The sequence below is a fragment of the Argentina silus genome (genome assembly GCF_951799395.1).
Source record: "Argentina silus genome assembly, chromosome: 3".
Classification (NCBI taxonomy): domain Eukaryota; kingdom Metazoa; phylum Chordata; class Actinopteri; order Argentiniformes; family Argentinidae; genus Argentina; species Argentina silus.
This window is the reverse complement of record NC_139657.1, coordinates 16,719,709-16,744,789: the sequence shown is the minus strand read 5'-3', so window position 1 is coordinate 16,744,789 and position 25,081 is coordinate 16,719,709. Positions and strand designations below refer to the sequence as shown.

Below are 25,081 nucleotides of genomic sequence, written 5' to 3'. Positions count from 1 at the left end.
AACACTACTAAGGTTGCGCTCCTCATCTGTATGACTTTTCTATAATGTTGTATTACAGCTGTATTACAGGAGATACAGAGCCTCTTAACATATAACTTCAAATGTTTTGTATATACAGTATAATGTGTTGAATCATATGAATGTTGTATTTATTAAATGATTTGAAACATAAGCTGTGTCATGAAGTTAATTGATGCAAATTCAGCAGTATAATGGCAAACATGCCCTTGATGGTGCAAATACCCGTCCCAGCTGTTCAAATCTCCGGCACACTTCCATAGATTTATTTTGATAATCCACCTGGTGCCAGATCACAGCCTGGTCTCAACACATTATTCAGTTTCACTGAGAGCTATCAGACATCTAAATATGGGACTGCAAAACCACAAGCATCTCAACTGACCTGACATTTGCTACTCTTTACTATAAACTGTGAGAGACGCCACACTCAGCGGATCCGGCCTAACCTGATCCAGTACTGGGGCATGGAAGAAGAGGAATAGGAGGAACACTTTAAAAACCAAGAACTACACATGAGGAAGAACTAGTACACCCCTCCACCCACCTGATAAACATAAGCATATCACTCAGCTGAGTCTAGCAACAGAATGCCCAACTAAATACGACAGATATGATGTTTCTTGTGTGTTTTAACCTGGTGGTTCATGCTTTTGATTCCTGTCTCTGGTTTTCTGATGCTTTCATGCTATTTAATGTTCAAAGAATACCTACTAAGATTTGAAATGAGTTTGGTTGAGTTATCAGATTTCCAATACATAGAATGCTGATGTCGAAGAGCCTCAGCAGACAAAATGCTGACGAATCAATATTTTTTCATATTCTGGAATGTCAAGAATGTCAGCAGCAGAAATGTATATAGTACAGTGAATCTCAAATGTCAAGCACAGTTGTGGAATATGTTTCTCTACTGCCCTCTGGCAATCAAGGGATACCATTTCAGTTTCTAGACAGATGGAAAACTGTTTTGTTTTATTCTGTAGTCCTTTTACAGTCAATTGAGTCCTTAGCTGTGGTGCCTCCTCAATACTTCCTACGATGTATGTGTAACAGGCAGGGTTCAAACTCAGGTCTCCCATGTCGTGGAAGACCCAAGCTTCTACTGTTAGGCCAAAAGGCCATCCTCTAGGTCGGAGGACGAAATTAGAAATGAGATGTCTCAGGCTAAATCACCTCCGCTACATATGTGTACCTTACCTCTCTATCTGAATGTGCTTCTTCATTCATTGGAGAGATGGCCAATAAGTGAACAGAAGGACATGTTCCTTAAACCAAGATGAAAATTAGACTAATCGCATTCAGTGTCTGTTGTGTTATTTTTTTATTTGTATGGTTTGTCTTCTTCTGCTATACATTTAATTCCTATGCAATATTTATCTTTTATTAATCTCCTCTATTTCAATAATGTTCATACAGTATATGTGCTACTGTAATTGGCAATATACAGCAGGGGGATGTAATAAGTCCAGTACTTCCACTAGAGGGAACTCCATGCTAGATTATGGCATGTGATTATCACGACGCTCGAAAAAACGAACACCCTATCACAAATCATACCCTCATACTGTATCACAACGCAAACAAACCGAATGATAGGCCATATGATCATACCATATCTCCTTTAATTGTACAATATTTACTTCTAAATCGAATTAATGCATGTCTTGCCTTGCATGGACAAGAAGGTGCATTTAATCTAATTGGTGGGGAAAGTTGAAGGAGACATCGCTTCTTGTCAAAATTATGAAAAATTTGAAAGTGAGCAAATTATCACAAAATAGCTGTCAACGTGCTATTGTTTTGCTGTAGCCATTAAGACAGCAACTCCCACTCCTCGGATTGGTCCCTTGGTTGTCAAAATCACACCCACTTTCAGAAAGGTCTACTACTGTTGGATGCTTGTAAAATCTGCATGAAATATGTTCCTATGATTGGATAATGAGACGTCAATCACTTGTAAGCGAAACACCACTGGATGTTCAACGTTGGGCATTTTTCTGCTTTCACACTCAGCTCAGAGGAAGAACCCAGACTGTGGCGGACAAAGTGACTTGAAAGGATCCCAACTATTTAGAGTGAAATAATGGTTTTATCAAATAATCAGAAACTCTTCACTTTTTGGATTCCTGTGTAACAGCCTCATTGATGTGAGTATGCAACCCTTTTACAGAGAAGTATGTTATCAGACTACTGAATACATGTTTATCTACCTATGATCAATTGCTATCTTGACAGAAGGGGTAGACTTGCTGGCCATAACGTTACGTTAGCTGAAGTTGGTTAGCGTAGCTGGCTACTGGACAATTTATATGCATAGCAAAACAAGACACATCTGGCGATCTCCTGTAAAGTCGAGGTAAACAATACTGGGGATTTGTTAATTGATAAACAAAGCATACGATCACAGGATAACTTACTTGCCTAGCCACTGGCACTGGTAAGAAGTTAGCAGCAAGCTAGCTGTTGAGTTAGCCTCTTGATGGCTTGTCATTTTGGCTTGTGTAGAAAATCTGTTGAGATTGTGGCGCTTCTGCAATCGTACGATTGGATTGCTACCTTTTTACCGGGAACCTTTTGAATGTGATATACCAGTAAGCTATCTCCTCGTGCTTGTTGGTTAATTAAAATACTCAGCAATAAGTCTTTTTTTTAGGTCTATTGTGCCGTATAAACTTATCTCTGATGCATTGGAATGCCCATAGACTTGGCATGATGAGTCTCCTATGGCCACATGTGGCTCGTGCCTAACTGGTTCAGATATTCATCGATCTGTCAAACTGACTTCACAAACAGGTCTCACATTTTGTTTAATCTTTTCAGGATACAACTGCCAACAGGTATTTGATTTCACTGTAGTGTAGGTCTCGTTGCTGTCAGATTTGGAAGTTCTATTGTGTGATATATGAATTAGGTGGATACATTTAGACCAATGGAGCAATATCAGAATGCATGTAGTTATTGTGGCAGATGATGAGCAAATCAAAGCTACAAACAAGACCAGATAGAGAGCCAGGTGAACATTCTGAATGCTTGCAGGTGAAGTGTAGCACTTGATGTAATGTCGATGTTGAGTTATGTAAATAGGGTTAGGGTTAGAAAGTAGAAAGTAAAATAAAGATTTGTTTTGGCTCCATGCTGATAGAGAAAACAAAATGCATAATTTCAGGGCTACAGTGTTCAGGCTATGAGCATTATTGGACCTTGCTGACTCTAACTAAAGGAGCAAACTAAAGGAGCAAAATGTGAATGTCCATATATGATGTGATTTAAATGTAGATGATGATGTAGTGCAGAATAGAATTGTTTTTGTTGTCTCCTAGGGCTACTAATTTTCTCTCAATTTCCTCTCGCTTCCTGTTGGGCTTTTCTCTCTGATCCATTGGGAGCAAGCAAGGTGGCAAAATTGTTCACCAGCCACTGAGGATTTGATTTATCCTAACTCCCCATTCCACTTCCCCTCCAAAGACTCAGAGAAGGTCTAGGCTTGAGTGTCATCTTGAAAAGCTGGCCTGCCTGTGTGTCCTCCCTGGAGCTCTTGTTTCAAACACTTTTTCACTGGCAAGTAAGGGTGCAGTGAGGGTTCAAACCCTTGCACCCTCAGTAGCACACAGACACCACATAGGCTATTTCCCAATTCACCATTGGGTAACCCACATAATAATAATAATAATAATAATAATAATAATAATAATGATAATAATGATAATAATGATAATAATAATAATTAGGGGAGAACTCACCTCATCGGTACCAATGTGTAGCACTCAATTGAGTGATGCCACAGCAGTAATTATCTGCCAGACAGCTCATCACACATAAGCTGTCAGTGGTGAGGAGAACGAATCCTGGCAATTAGGAATCAGTGGTGTTAAGGTGGCTATGAAGGAAATACATGCCCTTGGTAGTGTAGCACACAGACACCGGCTAGGCCTATGTCCCAATCCAGAGAGAAGTTGCCAGCTTCTGACTCTGCCCTGAAAAAGCCACCCCCCCCAGCCTAGTGTCTAGAATAGAAGCAGAGCACTGGAATACCAACACTCTGTGTGAAAGGATCCTGGAAAGGCTTTTAGTCAGGAGAGCTGAGATGTCTGTTTACGGGCGGAAGAAAACTAAATGGAAAATAGAGACCTTTGTTTCCGGGTTGCCTAGTGGCGACGGTGTGATTAAGAGGTCCCATTCATGGATGAATGTCCTGGAGGTTAGGTTAGTTTGTCTCACAGTGAATGATGCTGCACCGTTGGGATCAAGCTGTGGTGGTTGAGTGACAGTTACTACAGGCAATAACGTTAACCACCAAAGAAGTCTGTTGGGTTTTTTATGGTTCCCTAAGTGAGTGATGGCTTAGAAAAGTGAACGTCACCGCTGTTACGTGAGAAGCATTTTGTCTGGAGTGTGTTTGGCCTTGTGTCATTTTACTATTGTTGGGTGAACTTGTTCGAAAGGAGGTCCTCTGAGGTTGAATAGATCAGACCCTTCAAAGAAATGGAAATATCATGTGTGTGTTTTTATCCCCCCTCCCCCTTCTTTATTCCATCGCCCCTCCGACAGCAGCTATCTGCCAGGCCTCTAGAGGGACCTCTTTTTGGGACCGATGCAGACCCCCCCTCAGATCCTCACTGTCAGTGCCTGCGCCTGGGTCAGCAGTTTTTGCCGGCGTAAGTGGTACAGGACAATCGCCTGCCGTGCCCCCCCCCCCAATTCCAGCCCCAGACCCCCTTTGATAAACCCCCAACCCCAACAATCCCCCCTGCTCCACCCCAGCCCTGACATGTGCCCCCCCTTCCTCCTGCCTGCATTTGCTCATCTGCACAGCTTGTATTGTGCCGCATCTTTTGTGATCGACCGACCCCCCCCCCACCCCCCCTGCATTGTGGTCCCTGTCAACCTGACGTGACATTTGAAACAGCCTGCTGATGTGTGTATGCCTGCCCCCCCAACCCCTTTCCCCCCTGACCTGCCCCAACTGACCCCCCAAACCCCTGTTTGCAATGGACCCCAAACTGCATGTCAGCACATCCTCATACACACACAGCTCATGGGTTCAGAGCTGCAACTATGAAATTCAGTTGCTGAAACAGGGCTTTTATAATCTCTTTGTTGTTTAATGTTTGTGTCCAACCCCTATGGTAAAAACACTGGGGATTTTAGTGTTGCCGTGAGGTAAAGTACAAACACTAGGCAGCAGTGTGTAGGATACCCCCTCTCTCAATTACAGGGTTAAAAGAAACTTATCATTTCCTGTCATTATGTGAAACATCTGCTTATCTCATGGTGGGATGGCCTCATTAACTGAGTGCTATATGAGATGATGGGTGGTTGAAATGTTTGTATAATTGTTTGTACTGCAATGTCAATTTCAAGGCCAAGGCGTAAGTATATAGTTCTAATGAGAATGCTGCAGTAAGCATCAATTAACTGCCTCAGAGCAGTTTGATTGCTAACCTGCTGTGAAACCTGCACAAAAAAAATAGACAAAGAAGACTTTGTTACAGTGCTCTTCTATGAAATAGGTTGTCCTGCATACCTCAATTCAATGAGTAGAATAAAGCTATGTGCAAGATTGAATAAGAATGTTGCCTTCTAACAGGTGGATTGATGGTGTAATATAGCTGAGAGTCCACTTTTGTTCTATGGCCCTCTCTGCAGTATGATATCAGATCTGTTCATCAAAATTGCTCAGATTGCTATGCTGAGTCATCATTTCAGATGTCAAGCAATCAATCTCATCTTAATTTTGCACTGTACAAAGAAGAGAAATAGCCTAGAGTTAGCTCTGATTAGCAAGATGTTAAAGTGTAGGGAGTGAGGCCTTACAGCATATCTTAGTCTAGTCTTATGTTATTTTTAAATCTCCCCTTTAACTTGTGGAGAACAAACAGATTTAAAGAAATGCTGATGAAAGTTTAATCAGTTGTTTACACTAATGCCTACTTTGATCATTAATCACAAATCACCATTTACATAAAACTTCAGAAACAAATTGTATCTGGGGGAAAAGAATACATCAAGCAGTTTGTTTCATGTCTAATTTCCTTTGTTCTTTTTCTCTCTTTTTTTATGTAGTTGGTGAAATTGGGACAAGTGATTCCCTGGAGGTCCCTGAAACCATGTCTGTCAGCGTCCATGAAAATCGCAAGTCCCGGACCAGCACGGGTTCCATGAACATCTCCCTGTTCCACAAGCCCTCCCACCCAGACAGCGTTCTCACCCATCTCAACACGCTCCGCAAACAGTGCATGTTCACCGACGTGACACTGTGGGCAGGGGACCGCTCCTTCCCCTGCCACCGCGCAGTGCTAGCAGCCTGCAGCCGCTACTTTGAGGCCATGTTCAGCGGTGGCCTGAGGGAGAGCCTTGACAGTGAGGTCAACTTCCGGGACAGCGTCCACCCCGAGGTCCTGGAGCTTCTTCTGGACTTTGCCTACTCGTCCCGCATCATCATTAATGAGGAGAACGCAGAGTCGCTTCTTGAGGCTGGTGACATGCTGCAGTTCCATGACATCCGAGACGCAGCGGCAGAGTTCTTGGAGAAGAACCTGCACTCGTCCAACTGCCTGGGCATGATGCTGCTGTCAGATGCCCACCAGTGCAAACGGCTCTACGAGCTCTCGTGGACTATGTGCCTCGTCCATTTCGAGGCCGTTCGGGACACGGAGGACTTCTACGGCCTCTCCAAGGACAAGCTGCTTGACCTGATCCTTAGTGACGAGCTGGAGATTGAGGATGAGCAGATCGTCTTCAACGCTGTGATGCGCTGGGTGCGCTACGACTTGGACAGGCGCAGGGACCACCTCCCGGAGCTGCTGCGGGGGATCCGATTGGCCCTGCTGCCCTCGGAGTGTCTGATCGAGGCAGTGGCCTGCGAGGAGCTGGTCATGTCAGACAAGAGGAGTCGTCAGATCGTGGAGGAGGCCATGCAGTGTAAGAAGAAGATTCTGCAGAACGACGGGGTGGTAACCAGCCCCTGTGCCCGGCCCAGGAAGGCAGGCCATACACTCCTCATCCTGGGTGGACAGACCTTCATGTGTGACAAGATCTACCAAGTGGACCACAAAGCCAAGGAAATCATCCCCAAGTCTGATCTGCCCAGCCCCAGGAAGGAGTTCAGCGCCTGTGCCATCGGGTGTAAGGTCTACGTGACCGGGGGGAGGGGTTCTGAGAATGGGGTGTCCAAGGACGTTTGGATCTATGACACGGTCCATGAGGAGTGGTCTAAAGGCGCTCCTATGTTAATAGCGCGCTTTGGCCATGGCTCAGCTGAACTGGAGAACTGCCTGTACGTAGTAGGAGGCCACACTGCTATAGCTGGAGTTTTTCCTGCTTCCCCCTCAGTATCCCTCAAACAAGTGGAGCGCTACGACCCTCTCACCAACAAATGGACCATGATGGCGCCGCTCAGGGATGGTGTTAGCAACGCGGCAGTGGTTAGCGCCAAGCTAAAGCTGTTCGTCTTCGGAGGCACCACCATCCACAGGGACAAAGCCTCCAAGGTCCAGTGCTACGACCCGTTGGAGAACCGCTGGACCATCGCAGCCGAGTGTCCGCAGCCATGGCGATACACGGCCGCCGCCGTGCTGGGCAGCCAAATCTTCATCATGGGCGGAGACACTGAGTTCACAGCTGCCTCTGCCTACCGGTTTGACTGTGAGACCAACCTGTGGTCGCGTGTCGGGGACATGACTTCCAAGAGGATGAGCTGTCACGCTGTAGCATCCGGTAACAAACTGTACGTGGTGGGAGGCTACTTTGGGACACAGCGCTGCAAGACACTAGACTGTTACGACCCCACGTCAGATAGCTGGAACAGTATAACCACAGTGCCTTACTCTCTAATTCCTACTGCATTTGTAAGCACCTGGAAACACCTACCTGCCTAGCAGCCTCTGCATGGACCAACAGAGGACTACTCAAATGGGTAAGCAGCTATTTATCTGTATTCTATTTTCAATATCTATTGAAAATAGATATTGTTTGTCAATATTGCCTGAAAGCACTGAATATATATATATAGATTTCTCTCTATGCAAGCATATTTGTGGAGCACACTCGCATAACATTTACTACAATATTCCCCAAACAGTTCTCTTTTCTCACTCATAAATGCTTTCAAGTGAAATAGCCTGTGAAGTTTGCTGGCTTCTGACATGTACACACTCCGCAGACTGTCAGCATAAGGGAATGCCAGACTGCTAAGCTTGTCTGGTTTCTACTGTTTCAAGTGATGAGGTCAATACTATATTAGTATTTTGTGTGTGTGTGTGTGTGTGTGGATGTTGATGCCCTCATAGTAATTTTATGTTAATGTTAATCTCATGCCCATCCCATGGGAATACCAGCTCATGAATCCATGTTCATTTGCTTTCTTAAAAGAGGTACTTTAGGTATACTTTCTTAAAAGAAGTACTACAAAACACATGTCTGCGGTGGACATTAACACGTGTGTGTGCGTGTGAGCGAGAGAGAGAGATGAGGGATCTTCTCAGGGTAAGAAAAAATAACACCGAAACCATTTTGAGGCGGAACAAAGAAAAGCACTAACACTGCAGATCTTGGATGTCTGCTATGCTATGCAGGGAGCTGGGAGTGGTATGGAACAGGGCAGTAGCAAACTGAGGGGTTAGAGGGTTTAGTCTGGGAAATCCCTCTCACCCACTCACTTAGCCTCTACGTGACACATCCCACCCAGTGGAGCAGTCAGCCACTCACACATTGATTTGTGATCTGCATTACAGAGGTTTTCCAGTCAATTGGCTATTAGCTCACAAGCTGGAGAACACACTGGAGCTCAATCAGTGTAATTACTGACTGCAGAGAGAGGGGGGAGGAGGGAGAGAAGATACAGGGAGAGAAGACAGAGGGAGAGATTGCACAAAATTAGAAAGTGAGAGAGAAGAGGGCTAATCTAATGGGGGTAGGTCGCTGTTGTGAAAGCAGAGATCCCACAGAGAGATCCCAAATGTACTTTTAGTCCATTAAATATACAGTCTAAAGTACAACACTGTAATGGCTTCTACAACTGTTTACTTGATGTCCTGTTTTTATCATGAATAAATAATGATAGCGATAAAGACAAGTCCACGTTTTCTTCTGAAAGCAAAGCCGGTGTTTGTTTGTTTGTTTTTTTGTTTGTTGGGGAATGTTAATTGTTGTTGGACATATAATTGGGCCTCTTCTTATTCTCTTCTCTGCTCTGCTCGTGGGTGGGGGTGGGGGTGTGGATGGGTTAGGGGGAGGAAGTTGTCCATAGACCGGGGTTAGGGTGGCTGAAGCCATTGTCCAGTCTGGCTGGTGTGAAACCACCAGACATCTCTGAGTTCAGGTCCATTACCTCTGTGTGTGTGATCTATTTCCCTTTGAAGGGTTAATGATAACACCCATGTGGGTAATCATTACCAACCACCTCCCAGCTAACATCACAGGGCTGGGTTTCACACAGGAGCAGGTGGCCCAGCTGAAGCTCCATGTTTTAATGAGGCCCTGAGGGGAGAGAGGCTTGGGTCTCCAGGGTGTCTGTCTGTCCACTGACAGGCCTGTCTGGCTGGCTGCCTGCCTGTCCTGCCTCCCTGCTGGAGGATGCCGACTGGCATGTGTGTCCATGCCCTGGTTGGGTCTTCGACTAGTAGCTAGAGATCAAGCCGATGTGACAGGCAGGGTTCGAACCCGGGTTGTCTTAGTTGGGGAGAACGCAAGTCTTCAAGTCTGTTGCCTGCTCTCTCTCTCTCTCTCCTTCACCCACTTTTTCCCAAACAAGAGAGAGCATGCCATTAGATCGCAGGCTCCTTTTTAGAATGAATGCCCCCCCAGCTCTCCTCCTCGTCTCTCCCATGTAAAGAATTCATAGAGATGAGTGAGTTCTGTGTTGTAGACCCCACCACCATGCTTTGGTCTGTAGCTAAAAATATACCTGAGGACCCTCCTAGTGGAATGGTCAGGCATGTGTGTCAGCAGGAAAAGAAAAAAATAGAAGAGGGAGAACAAGCAGCATGAATGATGCACACCCTGGCGCTCGACTGGGAATCCTGTTTCAGCCCATGAATTTTTTAACAACTGCAGCAGGCAAAAGGGAGGGATGGGATGGGGGGGGGGGGAGAGGGAGGCTACCTGACTACTGCCACACTCCTGCAGGGAAGGCTGCAGCTTTTCATGGATCTCTCTCTCTTTCTCTCTCCCCTCCTCTCTCACCCCTCCTCTCTCTCTCTCTCTCTCTCTCTCTCTCTTCCCTCTCTCTCTTCCTCTCGCACTGCATCTGAACCCAGAAATGCCACTGTACCTCAAAAAAGTATACTCCCAACAATGGAAAACCATGTACACTACCCATTTTAAACTTGACAGTCAAAAAGGCAGATTCCTCTCTGTGAGATTGTCCAGCCTAGGTCTACAGTATATTTGACTTAAAAGGGATTTCCAAGATCAAAGCTAACCCTTGCCATTAGCCTCGTTCACTTGTCAGATCTCTGGGCCAGTGAAACTGAAGCTGCCATGTTTACTGGGGGCTTAACACTTGCTAACGTTAGCTTTATCTAACCTTTGTTCCATCTACTCCCATGCCAAGTCCCAGCCACGTGGACTAAGGTTACATGACAACGGTTTATGGCTGGACTGATATTGAATGTTTTGTGGGTTATTGTATTCTATTCTATGTATGTTAAGATATTCAAAAAGGCAAATGCAATATTCATAGTAGAGGCCTAGGTTACTTGCAGTATTTCAGTACATTGGAGCTCCCTTTAGAAGTTAGGCCTACTTTCTATTATGTTGGTCTCTCAAGCTTTGCCCCCTCAGCTCAGTGCATTTGGCCTCTAATTACTGTCTATAGGGACGTGTATTAGTGAGGCTCTCTTGGCACAGGGGTGTATCTCTCAGCCCTCAGCTGTGTCCCCTGGGTGACTCTACACAGAGCTACACACACAGACTTTCCTGCTCATAACTACACACATACAGTACTCTCTCTCTCACACACACACACACAAAGGCCGTTATCCTCACTCTTGACATGTGTTTGCTGAAAACACAGTCACACAGGCTTTTTTCCCCCTGTGTTATGGAAGAGTGTGTTGGCGATGGGTGTGTTGCGTCAACAGGAAAGGTGGAGTGGTCAGGGACACAATGAAACGGCTCAATGTGGAGCTTTTACAGTGTCCTGCTGCACTGTGGTCAGGAATGCACAGGAGGAATGCCCCTTCGCTGCAGTGTGTTAGGACTCAGAGAGAGGCCTTCTCTTCCCTTCCTTTCCTTCCTTCCTTCCACAACCACTTGGCAGCTTCCCCCCCCCCCCCCCCCCCCCCCCCCCCCCCCTCTCACTCGTCTCCCTCTCACATTCCTCTCGGTTTTGCTCACTGTCAAAATAGGCCCATATTCAATCAATTGCAGATAGAAGATTTCCCAGGTGGGCAATACAAGATTTCCCAATAGAATATTTTTCAGGTGGGCAATACAATTTGTCCTATTTTGAGATTTGAATAATACATAGAAAGAAAAACAAATGTGTTTGAAGTTTCACACCATAGACTTGTTGAGGACACACATCATTGCTGCTCATGTTTTTGCATGGAATCCTGAAAACCCCCAAATACTGTATCAGCAATTGATCGAATTTGGCCTAAGTAAGGAGGGGGCTCTGGTACTTAGGCCTAAGTGCATGTAACCAATGAATGACAGTGGAGAAGGGTTAAACCAGCCAATGGCTTTCTGAGTCCCTTCTCACAGCAGCATGTCCAGCTCAGCTCCACACTCTGTTCCACATGGCAGAGGCTGATGCTAGATGATAGGATTTTCATTATAGGTTTGAGCCTGGGCCTGGCTTACAGCTGACTTGTACAATTGGAAGTTGGACAGCGGTTGTGGGAGGGTGAAGGAAAGAGAGTGGAAAATAGGGATTGAAATGAAGAGATGTGTGTGTGTGTCTTGGCTTTCCCTGAGATGTTTTTCCACGTTGTGTGGGTTACGCTGCTGAGTGCAGGTTTGATTGAATTATGTCCCAAGCAGAAAATAAGAGGATAGGCCTACTACAGTAGCCAACATCCTGATCTCTTTCACACTCTGTCAGCAAACACAAATACTTATTGCTTGTTATGAACCAAGGCACCCTTTTGAAGGTCTTTTAAACTACGCTATAACAGTTTAAATCATATTTTCATGAAACATTAGCCCTAGACCCAGAGGCGACAGTATGATGATAGTTACCCATGCCACAATTTGGTGTTCTCTACATTAATGAACCAGTCTGTGAGCTGTCTTCCCCAGGGTAGTTTGGCACAGTGGCAGCCAGCAGGAGATGTGAGATCTGGTGCCAGGAGATATCTCCTATCATAGCCACCATCTGAGCTCAGTAGACAGCATTCAATGGCCCATAGAGAGACTGCTTTGCCACACACAACACAGTTTGTCTGTTTGTCTGCCTGTCTGTCTGCCTGCCTGTCAGTCAATGGCCCATAGACCCTACCCTGCCACACACACAACACACAGTCAAAGTCAAAGTCAAAGTGGCTTTATTGTCAATTCTTCACATGTCAAGACATACAAAGGAATCGAGAGGACGTTTCTCACTCTCCCACGGTGAGACAGATAAAGTGCCCAGGCACAACAGATAACACATACTAAAAGTAAAACATTCAATAAAAATAATTTAAACAGTGCAAAAAGAGCAGTCAGTAAAGACAGTAAGTAGCAGCCAAATACTGTGTATTCTGTATAAAAAAAAAAATAATAGTGCAATAGTGCATTGTAGCAATAGAATAGTGGATTGTCCAGAGTCCGTAGTGTTTTTGGGGGGGGGGGGGGGGGCTGAAGGGTTGGGAGGGGGGGTGGTGGTTTCAGCTTCTTGACAGCTTGGAGGATGTGGCTGGGGGAAGTGAGGGGAGAGAATTTAGCTTCCTGACAGCTTGGGGTATGAAGCTTTTCGTGAGTCTGGTGGTGTGGGCACGGAGGCTCCTATACCTTCTTCCAGAAGGCAGGAGGCTGAACAGACTGTGTGCGGGGTGGCTTGCGTCGCTCACAATCGAGGTAGCTTTGCGGGTGAGGCGGGTGGAGTAAGTCTCTTGCAGGGAAGGGAGTGGGGCACCAATGATCTTAGCAGCTGTGTTCACAATGCGTTGCAGTGCTTTCCTACTGTGTTCGGTGCAGCTACCGCCCCACACAGTGATGCAGCTGGACAGGATGCTTTCAATGGTGCCTCGGTAGAATGTTGTCAGGATAGGTGTGGGAGCTTTCGCTCGCTTCAGCTTGCGGAGGAAGTAGAGGCGCCGCTGGGCTGTCTTCGCCAGTGATGCGGTGTTGGTGGTCCAGGAGAGGTCCTCACTGATGTGCACCCCCAGGAATTTGGTGCTGCTCACTCTCTCCACAGCAGCACCATCGATGGTCAGTGGTGGGTGTTCGGTGTGCCCTCTCCGGAAGTCGACCACAATCTCCTTCGTTTTGCTGACATTCAGCAGGAGGTTGTTGTCTCTGCACCACGTGGTCAGAAGGTTGACCTCCTTTCTATAGTGGGTCTCGTCGTTCTTGGAGATGAGACCCACCAGAGTTGTGTCGTCCGCAAACTTCACCATGTGATTGGTGCTGTGGGTTGATGTGCAGTCGTGAGTCAGCAGGGTGAAGAGCAGGGGACTGAGCACACAGCCTTGGGGGGCCCCTGTGCTGAGTGTGATGCTGCTCGAGGTGTTGTTGCCGACTCGTACTGCTTGTGGTCTCTCGCTGAGGAAGTCCAGCAGCCAGTTGCAGAGGGAGGTGTTGAGCCCCAGCTGGTCCAGTTTACAGATCAGTTGTTGCGGGATTATGGTGTTAAATGCTGAGCTAAAGTCTATGAAAAGCATTCTCACATATGAGTCTGCTTTTTCCAGGTGGGTGAGGGCTGGGTGGAGAGCAGAGCAGATTGCGTCCTCTGTGGAACGTTTTGCTCGGTATGCAAACTGAAAGGGGTCCAGGGTGGGGGGGAGGATGGACTTAATGTGAGACATGACTAGCCGTTCAAAGCACTTCATGATGATGGGGGTCAGTGCTACAGGGCGATAGTCATTGAAGCAGGATGGAGCGGATTTCTTTGGCACAGGTATGATGATGGAGGTCTTGAAATGTGATGGGACAGCAGCTTGACGCAAAGAAGTGTTAAAGATGTCCGTGAAGACATCCTTAAGCTCCTCTGCGCAGTCCCTCAGCACACGGCCTGGGATGTTGTCTGGGCCTGTTGCTTTGCGGGGGTTGATGGTAGAGAGTGTCCTCTTCACACTGGCAGCAGACAGGCACAGGACCTGATCGTGGGGGGGGGGTGGGGTTTTCTGTGGGCTTGTTGTGTTTGTTGCTTCAAACCGTGCAAAGAAGCTGTTGAGGTTGTTGAGCAGAGAGATGTTGTTGTCGCAGGTCTGTGGCGCGGGCTTGTAGTCCGTTATGGTCTGAATGCCCTGCCACAGGCTCCGCGTGTCTCTGCTGTCCTTGAAGTGGCAGGTAATCTTGTTGGTGTAGTCCCGTTTTGCTTTCCTGATGCCACGGGACAGGCTGGCTCTCGCTGTTCTTAGGCCATTTTCATCCCCGGCTCTGAAGGCTTTGTCTGTATTGCTGTCTGCCAGCTTGTCAGTCAATGGCCCAGAGAGCCTACTCTGCCACACAAAACAGTCTGTCAATCTGCCTATCCGTCTACCTGGCAGCATCCTAGGCAGCTATATTGTAGACCGCATTGAAGGGATAGTTTGCTCAAAATACAAATATGTAGGCCTATATCATCTGCACGATCATTCTGGCGAAATCCAGTTTGAAGTTACAAACAACAACATCCTCCCTAATAATAATATAAACTTCCGAAATGGACTTGCAGTGTCGGACATTAGCTGTTTTTCTTATCATTAGCATGTTTCTGCATGCACACATGATTCGAAGAAGCAGCCACCAAAGACAGAAAGTTGAAAATCGCTGAATCCATTCCTCTAGAACACCCCTGGCCATAACAACATGTTTGTATACAAATTGAGTATCGGGTGGGACACTCCATTTTAGAAAGCTGTTTTGTGGGTTCGTAAATGATATATTTCTTTCAAGGGATCTCATTCCCTGATCACTACTAATTTAAACATTAGTCATTATAACCATTAGGAAGCTTTTAGAAAGCTTGAATGTTACATACTAGACGTTTAATTGCTGTAGATGGGGCAAGTTAAAGGCATACAGTGTTGCTTGAAACTATGTAAACCCCTTGTGCAATTGTAGATTTTTTGAGTTTTTACCATGAAATCTTTATTTAATCAGAACCAGTCTTTTTTTATCTGACATAACAGGGTTATATTTACCAATTCCATATGTTGGTTTAGAGGAAATCATGCGTGTAGTAGAAAAACTAAATTATAAAGAAATTAGTGCAGGTGCAAAAATAAGTGAACCCCAAGTTGCATTGGTTAAATCAAGTAGGTAAGTAGAATCCGGTGGTTAAATAATTGGGTACCAAATGAACCAATCAAAGGATAGATCTTTAGGAAAGAGTTTGGGCAGGATTCTGATAAATAGAGATAAGAAACCTGGTCAGTTTTGTGTTACCCATACAGGTGAATGCAAAACACACCATGCCAAGAGGAAAGGAGATCTCAGAGGATATCAGGAAGAGAGTAGTGAGAGCACATCAGTCTGGGGAAGGCTATAAAATCATCTCAACAAGATTTGAGCTCCATCAGTCCACTGTGAGGCAAATAATTTACAAATGGAGAGCATTTAACTTGACAGCAACTCGGCCTAGAAGTGGACGCCCTTCCAAAATATCCCCAAGAGCCACAAGAAAAATAATAAATCAGGTAAAAGCCAACCCAAACATCTAGAGATTTGCAGACCTCCCTTGCTGCATCTCAGGTAACTGTGCATGCTTCAACAATAAGAAGAACACTGAATCGAAATGGCATTCATGGGAGGGTTGCTAGGAAGAAGCCTCTGCTGTCAAAAAAGAACCAAACTGCCCGTCTTAACTTTGCCAGAGACCACCTGGACAAGCCTGAAGGTTTCTGGAAGTCCATTCTCTGGACAGATGAGTCCAAAATTGACCTTTTTGGTCACAATTAAAACCACTAAGTTTGGCGAAAACCCAACACTGCCTACCACCAAAAAGAACCTTATCCCAACAGTCAAGCATGGTGGTGGGAATGTCAAGATCTGGAGCTGCTTTTCCTCTTCTGGACCTGGACGACTCCACATCATTAAGGGAACCATGAATTCTGAGGTATACCAGGAGATTCTTGAACAGAACGTCTAGCCATCAGTCAAGGAGGTAAAGCTAGGCTGAAAATGGGTCTTCCAACAAGACAATGACCCAAAGCATTCAAGCAAATCTACTAAAGAATGGCTCAGGAGAAAGAAGATTTGTGTTTTGGATTGGCCATGTCAAAGTTCTGACCTAAATCCAATCAAGATGCTGTGGCAGGACCTGAAGCGGGCAGTTCATGCCAGACACCCCTCAAACCTCACTCAATTGGCTGAGTTCTGTAAGGAGGAGTGGGCAAACATCCCACTGATTAGTGGCTATACGAGACGCTTACTCCATGTTATCATTGCTAATGGAGGTGCCACAAGCTATAGAGGTTTGCATATTTTTGCACACATGAAATCTGAGTTTTTGTTAAATAAACCACTTTAGTTAAATAAACAATGAAAATATGTCTCTTTTTTTTTTTTTTACGAATTGGGGTTTAGATAAAGATTTTATAAGTTCATTTTAAAATTTAATACAAAAATAATGACCATCCCTGTAGGGTTCACAAACTTTCAAGCAGCACTGTATAATGATGTCTTCAGCCTCTTAGTTTTCTTGGTTTCCATTTGCAGCGAGGCCTACATAACTTATTGTATCATGGGTTGTACATTGATTACAAAGTGTTCCATAGTTCAATTTTATTGTTATGGAGATTTTACAAGCTTCAAGGTGAGTGAGAGACATCTTCCTTTACAAGCTCTACAAGCTGTATTTTAGGAGTATCAATCATTCAGATGGTAAATTGTGACCATACCGGGAAAGTTTTAGCACATTCATAAAATATTCATCATGGGTTTTTGAAATATTAGCCTGCAGTTGGTGATTGCTGTAAAATGATTATGGCCGTGTTGCATTTAACAATAATGATACAGTACCCTGCTTGATAACTGAAATGGTCTCATCTGCAGAGAGGACCAAGGGTAATGCCTTTTAGCTCATGACAGAGCTTTGCTGGTGACAGCAGTTGCAACTCCATTTTGTGCCGCATGTGACCATTGTTTTTCAGCGTAGTACACTGTATGTCAGGCTACTGCCTCTCTTGTCTACAGTGGGATTTCATTGGGCAGCATTGTGCCTCGTTAATCCAGGTAATTTGCCAGTTGGAACAGTCCTGACCCCATGCCAACTCCCACCATGCACACACACACACACACACACACACACACACTGCTTCCAGAAAGACTAAACCAGCTAATTGTCTAGCTGTTACAGAGGCAGTAAATCGGATTGGGAGGATATTAATCTGATCTCTCTTTGTGGCATGCATGTTGCTGTCGAAGGAAACATAATGTTTCTGGCCCAATGTGCAGCTGTGCCAACTGGAGCGCCAATAGTAATGCCATGCATTTAACCTGCTAGCTAGATTCACTGAGACCTCATCCCATTTATTCACCAAGTCGTTGGTGGATTTAGACAACGAGGCTATTTCTTCAGGCCGACATGGCATTGAGCTTCCCTTCCCAAGGTCTTCATTTATCAATGCCGCGTATGCGCAAATCTGAGCGGAAACCACTTGTACATACATTTTAAAGCAAAATATGAGATTTATCAAGATGGAGAGTTGCTTGAGATTGTGTGTAAAGTTACCCATGACCATGTGTACGCACAATGCCAAGTGGTGGAATGAGGGAATTGCTTAACAGACGCAAAAAAGGAGCGAGTGAAGTAACAAAATCTGTCAAAATCACTCATAGTTAAATTACTTGAAGCTTTTAAGAATTCATTCTGTAGGAATTCCATAGGAACCGTTATGGAAAAACCTATTTGATAGTATTTCATTAATTCGCTACATTATTGTGTATGCACTTACCATATCTCACCATTGCGTGTTTGTGTGATACTAAAACTGAGATAATTTTCATTTATAGGCTTTTATTACAGAGTCAAAAGAAAACACTGATGTGTGAATGTTTCATTCACATCCAAATGCAAATAGCCACAGCCGTGCACAAATTTGGAGATTTAGAACATGTGGTACCAACAACCTTGATTTCTTACAGCTGTCCGTATGGCAGTCATACACACATTAGATAAATCACATTATTCTACATTTTTTGCATAAGGATTTTCTATGCATGAATGATCAATGAAGACCCAGGAATCCACTGGCCCGTTGCTGCTATCCAACCTGAAACTCCAAGCCATATCATCATCGCATTAGGCAGCATAACTGTGTTCATTCTTCTCCCCCGTCTAGACCAGTGTCTAGTGTCGAGAAGGATATCATGAGTCGTCAGAGTTATGGAAGTGTCCTTGCCCTCTTTTTGTATCATAGACCTGCAGTGCATACCAGAAATGGGTGATAGGCCTAATAGCATGTTTAATGTTTTATCTTCTATTGTTCTCACAAAGGATATTGCCTTTCAGTTTATCTCAGGATAAAATAATAATGTTGAAAGTGGTACTTCACTCAAAAATAATTTTCAAGTATATTTCTCATCAGTCCACTATATGTATGGTCCCTAAATATCACTAACATTGCAGCCTCATATATATCCTAATGACAATACTTCCTGGAATAGGAATGTGATGATGCAAAACAGTCAAATCACGATTTCAGGAAGTAATCATAAGTTTTGTCATTAGGATATCTATGAGGCGGTAATGCACATGATGATCATTTGTAATGCAAAGGATGATATGTACCCTCACTGCATAGGCTGTAAAAGCACAACTTGCAGAGAGATGTTTCTAACACAGAGGGTTGAGATGGATCACATCAGTCACGCAGCCCTGTCGGTCTCAACTACCAGGGCATGTCGCATCTTGTACCTGAGCCATTAACAAGAGACAAAGTGAGAATGAGCTAAGACACATTGATTAATTGTCTTATAATGTCCCCTCTCTCTCTTTGATCGTCTGTCAGAAGACCTCTGACGCCATCCCTTCAAAGCTAGTTATTTGAAGGTTCATATACTACAGGATTATGCTACTCATAAATATGATCCTCTTTTAAAGTACTTCAACTCCTTTCATCACTAGCAGAGGAGAACTGTCGTTGCAGACTTTCATATTTATATATGATGTGCTACTGAGGCTTCTTTTGAAGATGGATTCAGCAGTATTTTACATAATTAAAACGAGTTAATGGCTCATTTCTCAGAATACCACGAAGTAGGCTGCTAGATCATGTCTTATATTGGGTCTACATGTTGGGCTTTTTAGAGATTCATGTACATGCTGCATGCTACAGTATTGCCTGTGAATAGTACATGAGAGAGAAGCATTATGGCTTCATAAGGCCCATTGAACATATATGGGATTTACAGAATACATTATACCGTCTTCGACGTGGTGTCTTTTAAGTTATGATGCAATACTTCAGATCGGTAATCACTATCACAGTAATCACAGAGTTATCACACACACACACACACCATATCTTGAATATCCCTCTACCTGGGTGCAATGATCTAGGCTATTCGCTACACCGGTGTGCTGTGAAACCGCTTGATTGCTGCTGTTTAATGCCTTTAGCGCTCTCAAAGGGAGAGGATTAGCTTTAGATTGGAGTGCAGTGAAAATATGTCAAGGTGATGCAGAGCAGCTTAGCGATGAGAGCCAGCCGCAACACCAGGGACGTATAAGGGGCTTCTCACCGAGTCCCGGGGGGATCGTTTGCCTCCGAATCTACAGAGTAAACATCAGGTTGGCTGCTGAGAGCGCTGAGGCAAGAGGAGAAGAGGAGGGGAGACGAGAAGTGAAGAGCTTAGAGACTTCAATTCCCAGCCTCACTCTCGATGGCACCAGATGCTCAGAGGAGAGGAGAGGAGTTGAGGGATAAGAGGGAGAGGAGTGCAGGGAGGGAGGGAGGGAGGAGAGTTTAGAGAGGAGATACTCAGAGGAGAAGAGAGAAGTGCAGGGAGGGAGGTTATGAGAGGAGAGGAGTGGAGTTGAGAGAGGGATGAGAGGAGAAGAGGGAGGGATGAGAGGAGGGAAGGAGGGAGGGGTGAGAGGAGAAGTGGAGGAAGGAGAGGAGTGGAGTGGAGGGTGGAGAGGAGAGCTTTAAATCCCAGCTTCACTCTCTGGCACAAGGAGAGAGGAGAGGAGAGGAACTCACCCTTGCAGCTGATCTGGACACATTCTAATTCTTAATGCATTTAGAATCTAGCTGGAGGATTAGTGAACCAGGCTTATTTCTTCTTCTGTGTGATTTTACAGACTTTCTGGGATTAGGCCTATGTAGTTAGGACCACCAAGATCTTTATATTTTTTCCTCGATATTATGACATTGACTAGGCCTATATTTGGCTGTGAAACTTGAGCTTGGAAAATGAAATGTATGCATGGCATTCCCCAACTATGTCTTTTTGATATGACCATAGTGCATTCAATGTTGCTGGTCCATAGACAGTCTTCATAAGTATAACCTAAGCATGTCACGTAGCAGTTAAGACATGTCTGTCCATGTGTCCACACACCCATTAGATTGATCTCCCCCCTGGGAAGTGACGCAGCTATCTTACGAATTGGTTAGCCCGGGGTGTTGTATTAGAAGAGTGGCGCCAATGAAGGGGTTCATTTTCTATTGGCTAACACTTATGGAGACTTAAATAGTTCCTTCAATCAAATCTATGAAGCAAGTTGCCAGGCAACCGTTTGCTTTCCTGGGTAGCCAGTCTGAGAATATTGCTGTTTTAGATTATAATTTTTGCACTGAAAGATACTGTGATTTCAACTGCAAAACCTATTGGCTATATTAAAAGTTGTGTGGTTAAACCAATTCAAGAGAGACATTTTCCAAATGTGTGGTAGTTTTATTGTTTTACTTGAGAGTAGCCATGATGTTTTGGGGCTGAAACTGCCTTTTTTTGTCTGCCATTTTCCCCCCCATCTGAAGTCTTGCTAGCCCCACACACTTACATATCTTAGTCCAATAAAAAGTAAATATTGGGTAAATCAGGAAGACATTTTTGCAACTATTTGAAGCCTCCAGTAATTTCATTGGTGCCACTCTTCTAATATACCACTCAGTAAGCTGATCGCTTAGTTATTGCATGAACCGAGCTACCAGTCAAAATGCCGAAGCCCCTTGACTAATTTCTCAGCCGTTTGACTATCGATTTTGATGTCATTTCATATGTCTGCTCACTGTGCCAATGTCTACACATTACCTGAATATTTAAACAATTAGTTCAGTCGTTCGGTACCTTAAAAAATGTGCTTTACAATGAAGACATTTTCTTAGTAAGACCTACAGCAATTTCTACACAACTGATTAAGAAGAAGGCTTTTGGTCCCCGTTCGGCAATGTATCAGTGCAGTGCATCGAGGCTGTTCGTAGGTAATACAGTTTTTATTACATGTATAAAATATCGCATTCACGTGCTCATAAACAATTTATGGTGAAGACCAAAATGTTCTAAACTGCAAGATAGCAACAAGCACTACTGCTGCTGGCTGCCATTCTGTGACACTGTTGAATGTTCTGTCACGCAGTAGTAGTTTCAAGACGTGAATGGATGTGTTGGATGTCTAAGATACTTGCCTAAGATATTCCCAGACTTCAACTAAATAAACAAAATGGTTTAGTAAACACTATGTGGTTTGGGTGTGATTAAATCTATTTTCGTTCAACCTAAAAAGGATCCTGTGTTACCTGGACCTAGTGCAATCTACAATGCATTGGACTACTGTGTATTGCGTTGTCTGTCTTCTATTCATTGCCGTGTATGTCAGTGAAATATAGAGTTCCCCTCCATGCTGTACTGAAAACAACTTCCACCAACCTAGGGTGTGTGGCAATAAAAGGAACTTATGTCTTGTCATGCAGAATATAAATCACTATCTTAGGAGAAAACGAGCCGGTTTCACAGACAAGGCTTAAGCCTAGTCCTGGACTAATTCACACTTTCAATGGCAAATTGCCACTGAGTCTAGGACTAGGCTTAAGCCTTATCTGTGAAACCGGCCGTAAGAGTATGAATGAGGCTGTTTGAGAGAAGCTTTGAATCCTAAGCAACCTGCCCAGTGGTGAGTACATGTTGTTTGAAGTACAGTGGACCAACATACAGCACTATAGCAGGTATCAAAGCTGTGTGCTGGAAAACCTTGTTAGTGCATAGGTGAAGTTATGGGTGGTGGTACTCATTGAATTTCTTGTATTTTGCAGCTCATGACAATCCATAACCTCTCACTTATAACAATAGTTGTTGGTCTAATGGAGACATGATACCTGACCTACAGTAAACACTCCTTTGTCACATAGCCTCAATACAAGAAAAGAGGTTTGGCTGCTTTGCTTTCTATGCACCACCAGGCTTCCTAAAGCGCTTCTCACCTCCTCCTCTTCCCTCTCTTCCATTAACCTGCAGCTATCTGAGGCTGTGTTGTGGAGCCCACTAAAGGACTCCTCTCTCCCCCCCCCCCCCCCCCCCCCCCCATATTCTTTCACCTAGAGCTATCTGAGGCTGTGTTGTGGAGCCCACTAAAGGACTCCTCTCTCCTCCCCCCCCCCCCATATTCTTTCACCTAGAGCTATCTGAGGCTGTGTTGTGGAGCCCACTAAAGGACTCCTCTCTCCCCCCCCCCCCCCCCCCCATATTCTTTCACCTAGAGCTATCTGAGGCTGTGTTGTGGCTCAGCTCACTAGCCCATTGTCTCCATGTGCTCCAGGGCTGAAGCTACTTCCGAGGCTGATGATAATGCTTCCATGTGCCGGATCATTTGCACAATATGTGGAATGCTGACAAAGGATAAGCTAGAGGGAGGGGGGAGGGGAGAAATAAAGACAGAAAGAGCTGTCTCAAAGCCAAAACCAGAGGAATGCAACAGCAGATGTACAGAATGGTGCATTGGTTTGCCAGCGAAAGTCATGTGTCTCTGGCTCTGTCCATGCTGCACTCATCTTGTAAGAGGAATGAATTCACATGGCGAGGAACTGCCAGGAAACAGCAGTTGATCCGTCGTTTAGTATTGACTGTACAGTACTGTAGTAGACCAATGCTAGTCGGGGCACATTATACACTTGTATTTCCATTATTCTGAACAAAACTGGAGTCTCTTTCCTTAACAGAGCTGTTTGTTTTTGTGTTAGAGCTGTTTATATCAGATTCAGTGTTTTGTCTCTGCTACATCAGACATCGGTCTCATTGTGTATCTCTCTCTCTCTCTCTCTCTTCTGTCCTTAGGTGTGACAGTGAATGGCAGGGATGGACTGAGGATGGACTGGGTCTTGTCTGCCTGCGGCACAACGTGTGTCCAAACGGGTGTGGTTTATCCAGGGTGGCCCACCTGTACCTGCATCTGTACCTGCTCGGCCCTAACGCTACCTCAGACATAGATCTGAGGGGCGTGGCCGTGTGGACAGGGTCCAACAGCAGATCACATGGTCCTCTAGGAGCCACGTGATGGGCTGCTTCAGCTCCCTCATCATACATAGCACAATGTGAAATCCACACCATGCTTCCTAACAGACTCTTATCCATCGCCTTGGATACGAAAGGACACTTTGACAGTTGGCTGATTTGGGTATTATTGCTCTGTGTTTTTAATAGGCCCCAATTTGAAATTCTTCTTTGAGGAATCTACCACTAGATCATTCCACAGTTGAACCCAGGCCATGTAGTCTGAAGGGCTGATTTGTGTTTTGTACATTTGACAAACAAAGCAGGAACATGATCCTTTCTGTCATTAGTGGTGCTGGAGGCTCTGTAGTCCCCGTGGACTTAGTAAACCATGTAGCAGCCATTCTTATTCATCTGCAGTAGAAAACCTACTAACTTATAATGAAATGAAAAAAACACAGGAAACATCAACTACCTTGAAAGGGAAATGCAATTTTTTGGGACGTACATAAGCAGTTGAACTGTATTTACTTCATATCTGTGAAACACTACTTGGCTCGGGAAATCTACAGCACAATCTGATATTGTAAACCTCCTGTTATTTGAATATTTGCTAGAATATTTGAATTTTTAAACAATACATCCAGACATGTGGTTTAGTGATAACATTTGCACTCAGCACTCAACATTTGATAAGGGCCTATGAGGGTACTACTACTAAGCTTTGATACTGGGTATTTTTTTCTGAATGTGGTTGATTTCTGGAATGAGTTGGTTTGAAAAATGACAGTTGCACAGATTAAGCTACAACCCTTCCCCCCCTCACACATCCTAATTATCTGAAACGTTAAGGATTTTTAAAAGGAGGAAAATAAACTTTACAGGAAAGTTAGATTACTTTTTAATGGTAATGATGATGATAACAACTCACTTTTAAACTACAGGTAGTTTTCCATGTGAGGGGGTGCCTTCCAGCGTTTCAAGGCCTCCTCGTGAACTGAATTCCTTGTGCCTAATACTGGTGGAAAGGTTTGTCATAAATTCACTCTGTGGAAGTGTTGGAATAAATGACTTTTTGATGATGAATGTCGACTGGTTCCTTATTAAGTACAGGGATGATGGCTTAAACTCACGTCTTGATATGTGTCATATCTCTCTAATGCTCTCATGCCAGGCTGCTTTGAAGTAGAGAAAATAAGCTTATGATAATAATTATAGAGTTAGCTTAAAACCAGCTGGGATTTATTTCCAAATGTATCCCTTTTCTGACATGTGGAAACTTACAGTGATGGGAAATCTTAACAGAACAGTTCTTGAACTTTGGAATTATTAGATACAGAGCTAAGCCAACCATATAGTAGAAGTAGTGGGAGGTGTAGATGAATAGGGACGAATCTGTCTTTACATTACAACACACTACAGTACCCCCACTGACGCTGATCTATCAACAACAAAGCTACGGTACAGTATATCCCTTCACACACAGCAGGACAGACATACATCGTAGGACTACAGTATCGCGAAGATACAGAATGTATCTTGAAACCAAGAGCACACATTA

The 25,081-nt window shown here is 44.4% G+C and overlaps 1 protein-coding gene across 1 annotated transcript; it reads left to right on the top strand.

The window, feature by feature from the left end:
• Positions 1-2,050: 2,050 nt before the first annotated feature.
• enc2 (ectodermal-neural cortex 2) lies at positions 2,051-24,576 on the top strand. The gene is made up of 3 exons (XM_083665740.1): positions 2,051-2,165; positions 6,082-7,933; positions 23,365-24,576. Exon 2 carries the CDS (start codon positions 6,126-6,128, stop codon positions 7,893-7,895), a length of 1,770 nt encoding a protein of 589 aa, XP_083521866.1. The 5' UTR covers positions 2,051-2,165; positions 6,082-6,125; the 3' UTR covers positions 7,896-7,933; positions 23,365-24,576.
• The last annotated feature ends 505 nt before the right edge of the window (positions 24,577-25,081 follow it).

Coding starts and splice junctions, on each gene's coding strand:
- enc2 (XM_083665740.1), top strand. CDS start 6,126: ATGTCTGTCAGCGTCCATGAAAATCGCAAGTCCCGGACCAGCACGGGT.